The 17,264-nt window shown below is 46.2% G+C and overlaps 1 protein-coding gene across 1 annotated transcript in view; it reads right to left on the bottom strand.

The window, feature by feature from the left end:
* Positions 1 to 17,264, bottom strand: part of CNOT3 (CCR4-NOT transcription complex subunit 3) — a 31,585-nt gene that overhangs the window by 12,266 nt on the left and 2,055 nt on the right. Inside the window, exons 2-12 of the mRNA XM_058822739.1 lie at positions 15,111 to 15,172; positions 14,414 to 14,481; positions 13,963 to 14,037; positions 12,937 to 13,026; positions 11,032 to 11,160; positions 10,040 to 10,135; positions 8,095 to 8,314; positions 5,722 to 5,852; positions 4,125 to 4,181; positions 1,908 to 2,244; positions 734 to 842 (exon numbers count right to left, since the gene is read on the bottom strand). Of these exons, the coding sequence (XP_058678722.1) occupies positions 734 to 842; positions 1,908 to 2,244; positions 4,125 to 4,181; positions 5,722 to 5,852; positions 8,095 to 8,314; positions 10,040 to 10,135; positions 11,032 to 11,160; positions 12,937 to 13,026; positions 13,963 to 14,037; positions 14,414 to 14,481; positions 15,111 to 15,135 (1,337 nt within the window). The 5' untranslated portion in view covers positions 15,136 to 15,172. The remainder of the gene's footprint in view (positions 1 to 733; positions 843 to 1,907; positions 2,245 to 4,124; positions 4,182 to 5,721; positions 5,853 to 8,094; positions 8,315 to 10,039; positions 10,136 to 11,031; positions 11,161 to 12,936; positions 13,027 to 13,962; positions 14,038 to 14,413; positions 14,482 to 15,110; positions 15,173 to 17,264) is intronic.

The raw sequence follows: 17,264 nt of genomic DNA, 5'->3' as shown, positions 1-17,264 counted from the left end.
GGTAATTAACGATAATGAATGGAGTAATTAACAATAATTAATGGGGTAATTAACAATAATTAATGGGGTAATTAACGATAATGAATGGGGTAATTAACGATAATTAATGGGGTAATTAGGGGGTTATTATGGGATCACTCACGGGGTGCTCCCGGGGGTCCCATGGCTGCCCCAGGGGGGTTGGGGTTCATCAGTGATAATTAACGGTAATTAATGGTTAATTAGGGTTAATTAGGGGGTTATTATGGGATGTCAGAGATGACTCACGGAGCGCTCCCGGGGGTCCCATGGCCCGGGGGCTGCCCCAGGGGGGGCTGGGGTTCATCAGTGATAATTAATGATAATTAACGATAATTAATGATTAATTAGGGGGTTATTATGGGATGACTCACGGGGCGCTCCCGGGGGTCCCATGGCTGCCCCAGGGGGGGCTGGGGTTCATCAGGGATACTTAACGATAATTAATGGTTAATTAGGGTTAATTAGGGGGTTATTATGGGATGACTCACGGGGCGCTCCCGGGGGTCCCATGGCTGCCCCAGGGGGGGCTGGGGTTCATCAGTGATAATTAATGATAATTAATGGTTAATTAGGGTTAATTAGGGGGTTATTATGGGATGACTCACGGGGCGCTCCCGGGGGTCCCATGGCTGCCCCAGGGGGGGCTGGGGTTCATCAGGGATACTTAACGATAATTAATGGTTAATTAGGGGGTTATTATGGGATGACTCACGGGGCGCTCCCGGGGGTCCCATGGCCCGGGGGCTGCCCCAGGGGGGGCTGGGCCCCTCCCCCGCTCAGCCCCGGCTCCGAGGAGCTGTCGGCGACCACGGAGCTGTAACCTGGGGGGGGGGGGGGGAAAGAACACAAAATAAATGGAAAATAAAGAGAAAATAATCAAAATAAACATAAAATAAATATAAAAAAAATCCTAATAAATATTAAATAACCCAAATAAATATAAAGTAACCAAAAATCGCCCACAAAGCAACCCAAAATAAATATAAAATGGACATAAAATTTGGTTTTCCCCTGTCCCTCCCAGTTTGCCCAGTTCCCACTCACTGGTGGCGCCCCAGCCCCATTGACCCCCATTGACCCCCATTGACCCCCACTGACCCCCATTGACCCCCACTGACCCCCACTGACCCCCATTGATCCCCACTGACCCCCATTGATCCGCATTGACCCCCATTGACCCCCACTGACCCCCATTGACCCCCACTGACCCCCATTGATCCCCACTGACCCCCATTGATCCGCATTGACCCCCACTGACCCCCACTGACCCCCATTGACCCCCACTGACCCCCATTGATCCCCATTGACCCCCATTGATCCCCATTGACCCCCACTGACCCCCATTAACCCCCATTGATCCCCATTAACCCCCACTGACCCCCATTGACCCCCATTGACCCCCACTGACCCCCACTGACCCCCATTGACCCCCACTGACCCCCATTGATCCCCATTGACCCCCACTGACCCCCATTAACCCCCATTGACCCCCATTAACCCCTCCCAGTGCTCCCAGTTTGCCCCGTGTGGCACTCACTGGTGCCCCCCCCAGTCTCTCCCAGCCCCATTAACCCCTCCCAGCCCCTCCCAGTATTCCCAGTTTGCCCAGTTCCCACTCACTGGTGGCGCCCCCAGCCCCATTAACCCCTCGCAGCCCCATTAACCCCTCCCAGTATTCCCAGTATTCCCAGTTCCCACTCACTGGTGGCGCCCCCAGCCCCATTAACCCCCATTGATCCCCATTAACCCCTCGCAGCCCCATTAACCCCTCCCAGTATTCCCAGTATTCCCAGTTCCCACTCACTGGTGGCGCCCCCAGCCCCATTAACCCCTCGCAGCCCCATTAACCCCTCCCAGTATTCCCAGTTTGCCCAGTTCCCACTCACTGGTGGCGCCCCCGTTCTGTTTCCCGGCCTGTTGAGCGCTCGGTGGGCGGGGCTGGGGCGCGCTGGGGGGCGGGGCCGGGGGCGGAGCCACGGCTTGGGCGTATGGGGTGGGGGTGGAGCTTGGCGGGTGAGCCCCGCCCCCTCCGGCCCCGGCCCCGCCCCCTTTGGGTCCCCCCGCGCTTGGGGGGGGTTGGGAGCCGCCGCCAGGCCCCGCCCCCGGGGCGGAGCCAGAGCTCAAGGGGGCGGGGCCTGAGGAGGGGGCGGGGAATGGAGGGGGCGCGGCCGGGGAGGGGGCGTGGCCGTGGGGGAGGGGCTTGGCCCCGTTCTTGGCGGGAGACTGCAAGAGAGCAAGGACAGCAAGGGGTTAATTAATGGGGATAATTAATAGGAGAATTAAGATATATTAATAGGAGAATTAAGATTATTAATTAAGATAACTAATAATGGGGGCAATTAATAGGAGAATTATATAATGGGGGTTAATTAATGGGGGAATGATATAACAGGGGTGAATTAATAGGGGGAACTAATGGGGGGTTGATGAAGGGGTTAATTAATGAGGGAATGATATAATGGGGGAATTAATGAGGGTTAATTAACGGGTCAGTTAATAGGGGAATGATGTAATGGGTGTAAATTAATGGGGGGAATTAATCGGGGTTAATTAATGAAGAGCTTAATTAGTACAGGAATGATATAATGAGTGCAAATTAAAGGGGGTTAATTAAAGAAGGAGTTAATTAATGGGGGAACGATACAATGAGTGCGAATTAATGGGGGAATTAACGAAGGGGTTAATTAATGGGGAATGATATAATGAGAATTAATTAATGAAGGGGTTAATTAATGGGAGAATGATATAATGAGTGCGAATTACTGGGGGAATTAATGGGGGTTAATTAATGAAGGAGTTAATGGGGTAATGATGTAACGGATGTGAATTAATGGCGAGAATTAATAGGGGTTAATTAATGAAGGAGTTAATTAACGGGAGAATTATGTGAATTAATTGGGGGAATTAATGGAAGAATCCATTCTAAAAAAGGGAGGACACATCCCCTAAAATGGGCGAATCCATTGTAAAAACAGGGGGGGGACACCCCCTAAAATATGGGGGGTTCTTTAATGGGAAAATCCCATTAAAAATGGGAGGATCCATTATGAAATAGGGGGAACACCCCCTAAAATGGGAGAATCCACTGTAAAAACTGGGGGGGATACCTGTAAATTGAGTCGGGGTCTTTAAGGGGGTCCCCATTAAAAATGGAAGAGTCTATTTTAAAAATGGGGGGGAAACCCCCTAAAATAGGGGGGGGCTTTGTTGGGAAAATCTCATTAAAAATGGGAGAATCCATTATGGAAAAAGGGGGGGGACACCCCCTAAAATGGGCGAATCCATTGTGAAAACAGGGAGGACAGCCCCTAAAATGGGGAGGGGTCTTTAATGGGGGTCCCATTAAAAATGGGACGATCCATGATGAAAATGGGGGGAGGAGACCCCTTAAAATGGGGAGGGGTCTCCCTAAAAAATGGAAGAATCCATTATGAAAATGGGGGGAGGGAGACCCTAAATTGGGGGGAGTCTTTAATGGGAAGATCCCATTAAAATGGAAGAATCCATTATGAAAACGGGGGGGGGAAACACCATTCAAAATGGGCGGATCCACAGTAAAACCAGGGGGGACACACCTAAATTGGGTCGGGGTCTTTAAGGGGGTCTCCATTAAAAACGGGAGGATCCATTCCAAAAAAGGGGGGGAACATCATTTAAAATGGGACAACCCACTGCAAAACCAGGGGGGCACAACCCCTAAATTGGGTCGGGGTCTTTAATGGGGTCCCCATTAAAAGTGGGAGGATCCATGATGAAAATGGGGGGGGGGGGGGAAAGACCCCCTAAAATAGGGAGGGGTCTTTAATGGGAAGATAGCTTTAAAATAGAAGAATCCATTATGAAAATGGGGGGGGACACCATTAAAAATGGAAGAATCCATTGTGAAAATGGGGGGGGAGACACCATTAAAAATGGGAGAATCCATTATGAAAACGGGGGGAAACATCCCCGAAAATGGGCGAATCCACTGTGAAAACGCGGGGGGGACACCCCTAAATTAGGGGGGAATTAAAGGGGGGATTAATTAAAGAGAAAAGGGGATAAAAGGGGGGGGGGACCCTCGGATTCGGGGACCCCTCCCCAATTTCGGGGTCCCCCCTCACCTGTCCCACCTCGCTGTCGGTGGAGCGGCCGCGCTTCTTGTCGTCCTCAGAGTTCTCCTGGGGAAAATGGGGAAAATAATGGGGAAAAATGGGGAAAATAATGGAGAAAAATGGGGAAAAAATGGGGAAAAAAATGGGGAAAATGGGGAGAAATAATGGGGAAAAATAATGGGGGAAAATGGGGAAAAATAATGGGGAAAAATGGGGGAAAATGGGAAAAATAATGGGGAAAAATAATGGGGGAAAATGGGAAAAATAATGGGGAAAAATAATGGGGAAAAATAATGGGGGAAATGGGGAAAAATAATGGGGAAAAATAATGGGGAAAAATAATGGGGGAAAATAAAATAATGGGGAAAAATAATGGGGGAAAATAATGGGGGAAAATGGGGAAAAATAATGGGGAAAAATAGGGAAAAATGGGAAAAATAATGGGGAAAAATAATGGGGGAAAATGGGGAAAAATAATGGGGAAAAATAATGGGGAAAATAATGGGGAGAAATAATGGGGAAAAATAATGGGGAAAAATAATGGGGGAAAATAAAATAATGGGGAAAAATAATGGGGGAAAATAATGGGGGAAAATAATGGGGGAAAATGGGGAAAAATGGGGAAAAATAATGGGGAAAAATAATGGGGAAAAATGGGGAAAAATAAAGGGGGAAATAATGGGGAAAATAATGGGGAAAAATAATGGGGAAAAATTTCAGGATATTTTTGGGGTGATTTTGGGGATATTTTGGGGATAATTTCAGGATATTTTGGGGGTATATTAAGGACATTTTTGGGTTGATTTTGGGGATATTTTGGGGATAATTTCAGGATATTTTGGGGGTATATTAAGGATATTTTTGGGGTGATTTTGGGGATATTTTGGGGTGTCACTCCCAGCGTTGGCAGCAGGGCTGGGGGGGATGGGGGAGCTCGAGGTGCTCGAGGTTTTTGGAGATTTTTTGGGAGATTTTTGGGTGGGTTTTTAGGGATATTTTGGGGATAATCTCAGGATATTTTGGGGGGATATTAAGGATATTTTTGGGGTGATTTCAGGATATTTTGGGGGTATATTAAGGATATTTTTGGGTTGATTTTGGAGATATTTTGGGGATAATTTCAGGATATTTTGGGGGTATATTAAAGATATTTTTGGGGTGATTTTGGGGATATTTTGGGGATAATTTCAGGATATTTTGGGGGTATATTAAGGATATTTTTGGGGTGATTTTGGGGATATTTTGGGGTGTCACTCACAGCGTTGGCAGCAGGGCTGGGGGGGATGGGGGAGCTCAAGGTGCTCGAGGTTTTTGGAGATTTTTTGGGAGATTTTTGGGTGGGTTTTTAGGGATATTTTGGGGATAATCTCAGGATATTTTGGGGGGATATTTAGGATATTTTTGGGGTGATTTCAGGATATTTTGGGGGTATATTAAGGATATTTTTGGGTTGATTTTGGAGATATTTTGGGGATAATCTCAGGATATTTTGGGGGTATATTAAGGATATTTTTGGGGTGATTTTGGGGATATTTTGGGGATAATTTCAGGATATTTTGGGGGTATATTAAGGACATTTTTGGGGATATTTTGGGGTGTCACTCACAGCGTTGGCAGCAGGGCTGGGGGGGATGGGGGAGCTCGAGGTGGTCGACGTGGGGGTGCTGCTGCTCTGGTTGAAGATCTCGTCCTCCATCTGCGAGTGGCTGGGGGGGGACGTGGCCACCAGAGCCTGCGCTGGGGGGGCACAGGGGGGGGCAGGCTCAGCATCCCCTCCCCCACCCCCAAAATCCCACCCCCAACCCCCCAAAACCCCTCGGGGTCCTCCCCAAAAAATCCCATTTCCAAACCCCCTTTTCACTCCCCAAAAATCCCAACTGAGACACCAGAAATCCGGGAATAATCTCAATTTTCCCCCCCCAGAAATCCCATTTTTTTTCCTCAATTCATTTCCTTCCTCAAATCTCATTTTTCCACCCATTTTTCTCTCCATTTTCCTGCCCATTTTTCCTCATTTCCAACCCATTTTTTCCTATTTTCCCACCCATTTCTCCGCCCATTTTTTCCCATTTTCTTCTCTGTTTTTTTCCCATTTCCCACCCATTTTTCCCAGTTTTCCTGCCCATTATTTTCCACCAAGATTTTTCCCTCCCAATTTTTCCCTGCCTGTTTTTCCCGATGTCCCACTCTTTTTTTTCCATTTCCCGGCCCATTTTCCCATTTTCCCCACCAATTTCCTGCTTTTTCCCATTTTTCCTTTCCCCCATTTTTTCTCATTTCTCCCTTTTTTCCCCCCTTGTTTTCCCCATCCCATTTCACCCAAACCCCACCATTTTTCCCATTTTTCCCCCCTTTTTTTCCCATTTTCCTCCCATTTTTCCCCCCTTTTTTTCCCATTTTCCTCCCATTTTTCCCCCCTTTTTTTCCCATTTTCCTCCCATTTTTTCCTCCTGTTTTTCCCATTTCCTCCCCATTTTTTCTCATTTCTTTCTCCATTTTCCCCCTTTTAGCCCTCCCATTTTTCCCTCATTTCCCCCCTTCTTTCTTTCCATTTCCCCCATTTTTTCGCCATTTTCTCCTCTTTTTTCCCATTTTCTCCCCATTTTTTCCCATTTCTCCCCATTTTTTCCCATTTTTTCACATTTTCTCCCAATTTCCCCCCTTTTCTCCCCATTTTCCCACTCCCTATGGACATCATCCAGATCCAGATCACCGTAGAGGAACTCGTTCTCCTCCAACTTTCCCCCATTTTCCTCCCATTTTTTGCCCTTTTTTCCTTCATTTTCCCTCCCATTTTTTCCCATTTTCTCCCCGATTTTTTGCATTTTTTCCCATTTTTTCCCAATTTCCCCCCGTTTTCTCCCCATTTCCCTAAGGATGTCATCCAGATCCAGATCACCATAGAGGAACTCGTTCTCCTCCAACCTTCCCCCTTTTTCCCCCCATTTTTTTCTCCCCTTTTTTCCCTGTTTTTCCCCATTTTTTCCTATTTCCACCCTTTTTCACCCCATTTTTTCCCAATTTCCCCTCATTTTCCCCCATTTCCCTACGGATGTCATCCAGATCCAAACCACCATAGAGGAACTCGTTCTCCTTGACATTTTCCCTTCCCTTTTTCCCCCAGTTTTATCCCATTTTTCCTCCGTTTTTTCACAATTTTTCACATTTTCTCCTCATTTTTGCCCATTTTTGCCCAATTTCTCCCCGTTTTCCCCCGTTTCCCTATGGTTATCATCCAGATCCAAACCACCATAGAGGAACTCGTTCTCCTCCAACCTTCCCCCATTTTCCCCCAGTTTTATCCCATTTTTTGCCCTTTTTTTCTTCATTTTCTCTCCGTTTTTTCCCATTTTTTCACATTTTCTCCCCGTTTTTGCCCATTTTTTCCCAATTTCCCCCCGTTTTCCCCCATTTCCCTATGTATGTCATCCAGATCCAAACCACCATAGAGGAACTCGTTCTCCTCCAACTTTCCCCCATTTTCCTCCCATTTTTTGCCCTTTTTTTCTCCATTTTCTCCCCGTTTGCCGCCATTTTTTCCCATTTTCTCCCTGTTTTTGCCCATTTTTCCCCCTTTTCTCCCCGTTTCCCTACGGATATCATCCAGATCCAGATCACCATAGAGGAACTCGTTCTCCTCCAACTTTCCCCCTTTTTCCCCCATTTTCCCCCATTTTATCCCATTTTTCCCCTGTTTTTTCTCAGTTTTTCACATTTTCTCCCCGTTTTTGCCCATTTTTCCCCGTTTTTTCCCAATTTTCCCCCGTTTCCCTACGGATGTCATCCAGATCCAGATCACCATAGAGGAACTCGTTCTCCTCCAACCTTCCCCCATTTTCCCCCATTTTCCTCTGATTTTTTGCCCTTTTTTTCTTCATTTTCCCCCCGTTTGCCGCCATTTTTTCCCATTTTCTCCCCGTTTTTTCCCGTTTTTGCCCATTTTTTCCCAATTTCCCCCAATTTTCCCCCGTTTCCCTACGGATGTCATCCAGGTCCAGGTCGTCGTAGAGGAACTCGTTCTCCTCGAAGTCGGGCTCCTGGCAGGAGTCCACGTAATATTCCACGTCGTCCTTGAGCTTCCGCACGGGGTCCACGGGGATGGAGTCGTTGTCCAGCATCCGCAGCAGCGTCTCCAGCATGCGCACGTGGAACCGGTGCCGCTCCACCTGCCGCTTCAGCGCCTCGATCCGGTCCTGTTTCTGGGGTGAAAACAGCCAGAAATGGTAAAAAATTAAATTAATATAGTTCTGAAATTCATAGTTTATCTGTTGGTGTAATGGCAGCAATGGCAACGGGCGCAGCAGCGTCTCCAGCACGCGCACGTGGAACCGGTGCCGCTCCACCTGCCGCTTCAGGGCTTCGATCCGGTCCTGTTTCTGGGGTAAAAAATGGGGAAATCGGTAAAAAAATCAAATTTATATAGTTCTGAAATTCATGGTTTATCTATTGGTGTAATGGCAGCAATGGCAACGGGCGCAGGGATCCACACCCAGCATGCGCACGTGGAACCGGTGCCGCTCCACCTGACGCTTCAGCGCCTCGATCCTGTCCTGTTTCTGGGGTAAAAAATCACAAAAATGGTAAAAAAATCAAATTTATATAGTTCTGAAATTCATGGTTTATCTATTGGTGTAATGGCAGCAATGGCAATGGGCGCAGCAGCGTCTCCAGCACGCACACGTGGAACCGGTGCCGCTCCACCTGACGCTTCAGGGCTTCGATCCTGTCCTGTTTCTGGGGTAAAAAATCACAAAAATGGTAAAAAAATCAAATTTATATAGTTCTGAAATTCATAGTTTATCTATTGGAGTAATGGGAGCAATGGCAACGGGCGTGGGGATCCACACCCAGCATGCGCACGTGGAACCGGTGCCGCTCCACCTGACGCTTCAGCGCCTCGATCCTGTCCTGTTTCTGGGGTAAAAAATCACAAAAATGGTAAAAAAATCAAATTTATATAGTTCTGAAATTCATAATTTATCTATTGGAGTAATGGCAGCAATGGCAATGGGCGCAGGGATCCACACCCAGCATGCGCACGTGGAACCGGTGCCGCTCCACCTGACGCTTCAGCGCCTCGATCCGGTCCTGTTTCTGGGGTAAAAAATCACAAAAATGGTAAAAAAATCAAATTTATATAGTTCTGAAATTCATGGTTTATCTATTGGTGTAATGGCAGCAATGGCAACGGGCGCAGCAGCGTCTCCAGCACGCACACGTGGAACCGGTGCCGCTCCACCTGACGCTTCAGCGCCTCGATCCTGTCCTGTTTCTGGGGTAAAAAATCACAAAAATGGTAAAAAAATCAAATTTATAGCGATTATTAACGATAGTTTATGTGTTGGAGCAATGGCAGCAATGGCAACGGGCGCAGGGATCCACACCCAGCACGCGCACGTGGAACCGGTGCCAGTGATTTTGGGGTAATTTTGGGGTAATTTCTGTGATTTTGGGACCATTTTGAGGTGATTTTTGCCGATTTTGGGGTAATTTGTGTGATTCTGTTGTAATTTTGGGGTGATTTTTGCTGATTTTGGGACCATTTTGAGGTGATTTTTGATGATTTTGGGGTAATTTCTGAGATTTTGGGACCATTTTGGGGTGATTTTGTGAGCGTTTTGGGGTAATTTTGCGGTGATTTTTCGTCTATTTCTGGGGTGATTTTTGGGATATTTCAGGGTTATTCATGAGGATTTTGTGCTGATATCTGAGGTGATTTTGGGGGGATTTTTGCTGATTTTGGGGTGTTTCTGTGGGATTTTTGGGCTGGTTTTGGACGATTCCGGGGGCATTGATGGATTCTGGGATAATTTTGGGGTAATTTCGGTATTTTGGGGGTATTTTTTTATTTTTGGGGTATTTTTTGGATTTTGGGGTGAATTTTGGGGTGATTTTGGGGTAATTGTGACGCGTTTGGCACTCACATCTTTGTCGCCCTTTTTCTTGCGCGTCTGCACCGACAGCGACTCCACCTCGCTCTCGAACTGATCCACCTGCATGTTCAGGGTGTCGATCGTGTTCTGCGCCAAAAAACACCAAAATCGGGCAAAAAATGAAACCTCGGCCCCAAAATCAACATCGAGCAAAAAATAAAATTAATTCTGCTCAAAATCCCGTCGGCTCCAGCGAAAAAATGGTGATTTTCGGGTGGAAAATGGGGATTTGGCGGCGGGAAATTTGAATTTTAAGCGGATTTAATTGAGTAAAAATTTAATTTTTAATTAAAAATTGAAGAATTTTTTTTTTTCTGAGAAACAAAATATTTTTGAGGGAAAAAATCTTTTTCTTAGTGAAAAATGCCATTTTTATCACAAAAAATCAGATTTTTGGAGGGATTTTTTTCAGGATATACTGGTTTTTTTTTGGTGAAAAACACCATTTTGACCACAAAAAATTGGATTTTTGGGGGGATTTTTTTCAGGAAATTCTGATTTATTTTTGGTGAAAAATACCATTTTGATCACAAAAGTTTGGATTTTTTGGGGGGATTTTTTTCAGGAAATACTGATTTTTTTTTTGGTAAAAAACCCATTTTTACCACAAAAAATCAGATTTTTTGGGGACAACTTTTTCAGAAAATACTGATCTTTTTTTTTGGTAAAAAACGCCATTTTGACCACAAAAAAATGGATTTTTGGGGGGATTTTTTTCAGGAAATTCTGATTTATTTTTGGTGAAAAACACCATTTTGATCACAAAAATTTGGATTTTAGGGGAGATTTTTTTCAGGACTTACTGATTTTTTTTGGTAAAAAACGCCATTTTTATCACAAAAATCAGGTTTTTTGGCTGAAAAATCCCATTTTATACAAAACACGTTATTTTTTTTTTAATTTTTTCATTAAGTACCGAATTTTTTTAATTTTTTTTTCACAAAATATTTTAATTTTGGGGGTAAATTTTGCCTTTTTCTCACCGTGAGCCACTGCCCGACCTCCTCCTTCTCCTTCTGGGCGGGGTCGACCTTCTGTGCCAGCCCCAGCCCCTCCTTGCTGTACGCCTTGGTCTTGGTCTCCCTCTCCACCACCTTGAAGCGCTCCATTTGCTGCCAAGCACAAAAATCCAATTTTACACCAATTAAAAAAATCAAAAATGAAAAAAAAACAAAAAATAAAACTTTTCTGCCCCAAAAAAATCCTGTTTTTCGCACAAAAATCCCCCCCAAAATCCCATTTTCTCCCCAAAAATTCCTGAAAAATTCCCAATTTTCTACCCAAACAGTCTCATTTTTTCTGCCCTAAAATTCCCTTTTTTTTTCGCCAAAAATTCCCTTTTTTCCTCCCATAAAATCCCCATTTTCTGCCCAAAAATTCCCTTTTTTCCTCCCATAAAATCCCCATTTTCTGCCCCAATTAAAAAATCAAAAGTGGAAAAAAAAAAAAAAAAAATTTCTGCCCCAAAAAAATCCCGTTTTTCGCACAAAAAATCCCCCCCAAAATCCCATTTTCTGCCCCAAAATTCCCATTTTTTTTCACCAAAAATTCCCTTTTTTCCTCCCATAAAATCCCCATTTTCTACCCTAAAATTCCCTTTTTTTTGCCAAAAATTCCCTTTTTTCCTCCCATAAAATCCCCATTCTCTGCCCTAAAATTCCCTTTTTTTTTCGCCAAAAATTCCCTTTTTTCCTCCCATAAAATCCCCATTTTCTGCCCCAAAATTCCCATTTTTTTCTCCCTAAAACCCGCATTTCCTGTCCAAAAATTCCCCTTTCTTCTGCCCAAAAATTAAAAAACAAAAATCCAATTTTTCTGCCCAAAAATTCCTGAAAAATTCCCAATTTTCTACCCAAACAGTCTCATTTTTTCTGCCCTAAAATTCCCTTTTTTTTTCGCCAAAAATTCCCTTTTTTCCTCCCATAAAATCCCCATTTTCTGCCCAAAAATTCCCTTTTTTCCTCCCATAAAATCCCCATTTTCTGCCCCAATTAAAAAATCAAAAGTGGAAAAAAAAAAAAAAAAAATTTTTCTGCCCCAAAAAAATCCCGTTTTTCGCACAAAAAATCCCCCCCAAAATCCCATTTTCTGCCCCAAAATTCCCTTTTTTTTCACCAAAAATTCCCTTTTTTCCTCCCATAAAATCCCCATTTTCTCCCCAAAATTCCATTTTCTTTTCGCCAAAAATTCCCTTTTTTCCTCCCATAAAATCCCCATTTTTTCTGCCCCAAAAATTCAAAACCAAATCCAATTTTTCTGCCCAAAATTTCCCATTTTCCCCCCCTCAATCACCCCCTTGAACGGCTCCGTTTGCTGCCAAAACACCAAAAAATGGAGCAAAAAACTCAAATTTGGGACGGGTTAGAACATCAGAGACACCAAAATTCCCATTTTGGGCCCAAAAAACGCCCCAAAAAAATCCCATTTTCACTCCAAAAAATCCCCATTTCTCCTTCCAAAAATCCAAATTTTTCCTCCAAAAAAATCCGCTTTTTTCCCCCCAAAATTCCCATTTTTCCCCCTAAAACTTCCATTTTTTTCTCCTTAAAATCCTCCGTTTTCTGCCTAAAAATTCCCATTTTTTCAGCCCAAAATTCTCTTTTTTTTCTGCCAAAAATTCCCCCCCCCCAAAAAAAATCCCCATTTTTCTCCCTAAAATCTCCATTTTTTCTCTCCCCAAAAAAATCCCATTTTCGCTCCAAAAAATCCCCATTTCTCCTTCCAAAAATCCAAATTTTTCCTCCAAAAAATCCCATTTTTTCCCCCCAAAATTCCCATTTTTCCCCCAAAATCCCCATTTTTCCCCCAAATCTCAGGTTTTTACCCCAAACTCCCATTTCCTCCCCATTTTTGCCCAAAATTTGGATTTTTTCCCCCATTTTTGGCACCGTCTCGATGAGTTTGCGGTTGTCGATCAGCTGCCGCTTGTCCTTGATCTCGTTGGACGCCACCCATGTCTTGATCTGGTCCCGCAGCCTCTGGGGGGAAAAATTGGCCCAAAATGAACCAAAATACCCCAAAATACTGATAAAATATCCGAAAATATAAAAAAATATAAAAAATCCCCACAAAAATAAACCAAAAATACCAAAAATGGCCCCAAATGTCGTTGGATCCCACCCAAGGCTTGAGCTGCTCCTGCAGCCTCTGAGAGGGGGAAAAATGGCCCAAAATGAACCAAAATAAACCAAAAATCACCAAAAAACATCCCCAAATATCCTAAAATATTGATAAAATATATAAAAATATATAAAAATATAAAAAAATCCCCATAAAAATAAACAAAAATGGCCCCAAAATGGCCCCAAATGTCGTTGGATCCCACCCAAGGCTTGAGCTGGTCCGAAGCCTCTGAGAGGGGAAAAAATGGCCCAAAATGAACCAAAATAAACCAAAAAACACCAAAAAACATCCCCAAATATCCCAAAATATTGATAAAATATCTTAAAATATAGAAAAATATAAAAAATCCCCATAAAAATAAACCAAAAAACCCAAAAATGGCCCCAAAATGGCCACAAATGTCGTTGGATCCCACCCATGGCTTGAGCTGGTGCTGCCACCTCTGAGATAGGAAAAAATGGCCCAAAATGAATCAAAATAAACCAAAAAAAACCCAAAAAACATCCCAAAATATCCCAGAATATTCATAAAATATATAAAAATATATAAAAATATAAAAAAATCCCCATAAAAATAAACAAAAATGGCCCCAAAATGGCCCCAAATGTCGTTGGATCCCACCCAAGGCTTGAGCTGCTCCTGAAGTCTCTGAGAGGGGGAAAAATGGCCCAAAATGAACCAAAATAAACCAAAAAACACCAAAAAAAACACAAAAAAAATCCCAAAATATTGATAAAATATCTTAAAATATATAATTTTGGGGTTTTTGGGGTTTTTTCCCCATTTCCCACCTGCAGTTTCTTGATCTCCTTTTTCAGGTCGGCCTCGTATTTCTCCTTCTGGTTGGCGTTGGCGGCGTTGTGCAGCTGGGGGGAGAAATTGGGGCATTTTGGGGTTTTTGGGGGATTTTCGGGTTTTTGGGGGGATTTTGGGGTTTTTGGGGGATTTTGGGGATTTTAGGGGGATATTTGGAGGATTTTTTTGGGAGCTTTTAGGGCATTTTTTGAGAGGTTTGGGGGCGTTTTTGGGGGGATTTTGAGTTGTTTTGGGGGATTTTGGGGGGATTTTGGGAGGGGTTTCAGGGGGTTTTGGGATTTTTTGGGGGTTTTCGGGGATTTTCTGGAGTTTTTTGGGGGAGTTTGGGGGGTTTTTAGGGGATTTTTGGGGTATTTTTGGGGTTTTTAGGGGATTTTTGGGGTATTTTTGGGGTTTTTAGGGGTTTTTGGGGCGCTCCCCCCTCACCTTCTGCCAGATGTCCTCGAACTGCTCGACGCCCTCCGAGACTTTCTTGAGGCACCTGTCAATCTCACCTGGGGGCGGGGCAAAGAGGGGAGGCCCCGCCCTCAGTGTCACGGCCAATCAGAGCTGCCCGGGAACCACACCCAGAGCCCCACAGCCAATGAGAGACGCACACAGAGCCCACAGCCAATCAGAGACACCGGAGGCCACACCCACACCCCACAGCCAATCAGAGCTGCTGTAGGCCACACCCAGAGTCCCACGGCCAATCAGAGATGCCGTAGTCCACACTCAAGGCCCTGCAGCCAATCAGAGCTGCCACAGCCACAGCCACAACCCCACAGCCAATCAGAGCCTCTCTTGATCACACCCAGACTCTACAGCCAATCAGAGCTGCCGTAGGCCCGACCCAGATCCCCACAGCCAATCAGAGCTGCCATAGGGCACACCCAGACTGCTGCAGCCAATCAGAGCTGTCCTTTGACCACACCCAGAGCCCTGCAGCCAATCAGAGCGGCCACAGGCCACACCCACAGTCAAACAGCCAATCAGAACCTTTAACCGCGCCCACAGCCAATCAGCACCTCTCTTTGACCGCACCCAGAACTCTACAGCCAATCAGAGGCTCCCTGTGGCTGTCCCGGCCAATCAGAGCCTTCCAGTGACCCCGCCCATCCCACCCCAGCCAATCAGATCTCACCTTGCAGCTTCCTCTTGTCAGCCATCTTGGGGGGCTCTCGGCATCCCCTCGGGGGGCGCCTGCTGGGGGGGGAGGGGCAGCGTCAGGACCCCCAAAATTCACCCAGGAACCCCAAAATTCATTCAGGAAACCCCAAAATCCTCCCAGGAACCCCAAAATTCCCCAAGGAACCTCCAAACTTCACCCAGGAACCCCCAGAATCCTCCCAGGAACCCCAAATCCCCCCTGACCTCACCCCTAAATCCCCCATAGGACCCCATAGACCCCCCATAGAACCCATAAACCCACACAGAACCCAGAGACCCCCACAGAACCCCATAGACCCCTATAGAGCCCATAGACCACCCACAGAACCCCTATAGAGCCCATAGACCCCCCCATAGAACCCCTATAGACCCCATAGACCCCCATAGACCCCCCACAGAACCCCTATAGACCCCATAGACCACCCACAGAACCCCTATAGACCCCATAGACCCCCATAAACCCCTATAGACCCCATAAACCCCCAGAAACCCCATAGACCCCCCCATAGAACCCCTATAGACCCCATAGACCCCCATAAACCCCCATAGAACCCCTATAGACCCCATAAACCACCCATAGAACCCCATAAACCCCTATAGACCCCCATAAACCCCCATAGACCCCCCACAGAACCCCTATAGACCCCATAGACCCCCATAAACCCCTATAGACCCCATAAACCCCCAGAAACCCCATAGACCCCCCCATAGAACCCCTATAGACCCCATAAACCCCCATAGAACCCCTATAGACCCCCATAAACCCCCATAGACCCCCCACAGAACCCCTATAGACCCCATAGACCCCTATAGACCCCCACAAACCCCTATAGACCCCATAAACCCCCAGAAACCCCATAGACCCCCCCCATAGAACCCCTATAGACCCCATAGACCCCCCCACAGAACCCCTATAGACCCCATAAACCACCCATAGAACCCCATAAACCCCTATAGACCCCCCCATAAACCCCTATAGACCCCCATAGACCACCCATAGAACCCCATAAACCCCACACAGAACCCAGAGACCCCCACAGAACCCCATAAACCCCTATAGACCCCCCCCCTAAACCCCACAGAACCTTCATCTACCCCTAAACCCCCTATGGAATCCTCAGAGACCCCATAAACCCCCTATAAAACCCCACAGACCCCAAAAACACCCTATAGGACCCCATAAACTGCCTATAGAACCCATAGACCCCATAAACCCCCCATAGAGCCCCTACAGGACCCTCATAAACCCCATAAACCCCCAGAGGACCCCACAGGCCCTCATAAAACCCCTTCAGAACCCCACAGAACCCTCACAAACCCCATAAACCCCCTATGGAACCCTCATGCACCCCACAAAGCCCCCTAGAACCCCCATAGGCACCTCAGACACCCCATAAACCCCCGGAGAACCCCACAGACACCCCATAAAGCCCCAGAGAACCCCACGGACACCCCACAAACCCCCAGAGAACCCCACGGACACCCCAAAAACCCCCAGAGAACCCCACAGACACCCCATAAACCCCCCAGAGAACCCCAAAGAATCTTCATAAACCCCATAAATCCCCCAGAGAACCCCACGGACACCCCATAAATCCCCAGAGAACCCCACAGACACCCCATAAACCCCCAGAAAACCCCATAGACACCCCATAAACCCCCAGAGAACCCCCACAGACACCCCATAAACCCCTATAGAACCCCACAGACACCCCATAAACCCCCAGAGAACCCCCACAGACACCCCATAAACCCCCAGAGAACCCCACAGACACCCCATAAACCCCCAGAAAACCCCACAGACACCCCATAAACCCCTATAGAACCCCACAGACACCCCATAAAGCCCATAAATCCCCCAGAGAACCCCACAGACACCCCATAAACCCCCAGAGAACCCCACAGACACCCCATAAACCCCCAGAGAACCCCACAGACACCCCATAAACCCCCAGAAAACCCCATAGACACCCCATAAACCCCCAGAGAACCCCACAGACACCCCATAAACCCCTAGAGAACCCCACGGACACCCCAAAAACCCCCAGAGAACCCCACAGACACCCCATAAACCCCCAGAGAACCCCAAAGAATCTTCATAAACCCCATAAATCCCCCAGAGAACCCC

This window comes from Ammospiza caudacuta, chromosome 34 (assembly GCF_027887145.1).
Source record: "Ammospiza caudacuta isolate bAmmCau1 chromosome 34, bAmmCau1.pri, whole genome shotgun sequence".
Lineage (NCBI taxonomy): Eukaryota > Metazoa > Chordata > Aves > Passeriformes > Passerellidae > Ammospiza > Ammospiza caudacuta.
The sequence above is the reverse complement of the archived record's forward strand: the minus strand, read 5'-3'. Positions and strand labels throughout refer to the sequence as shown.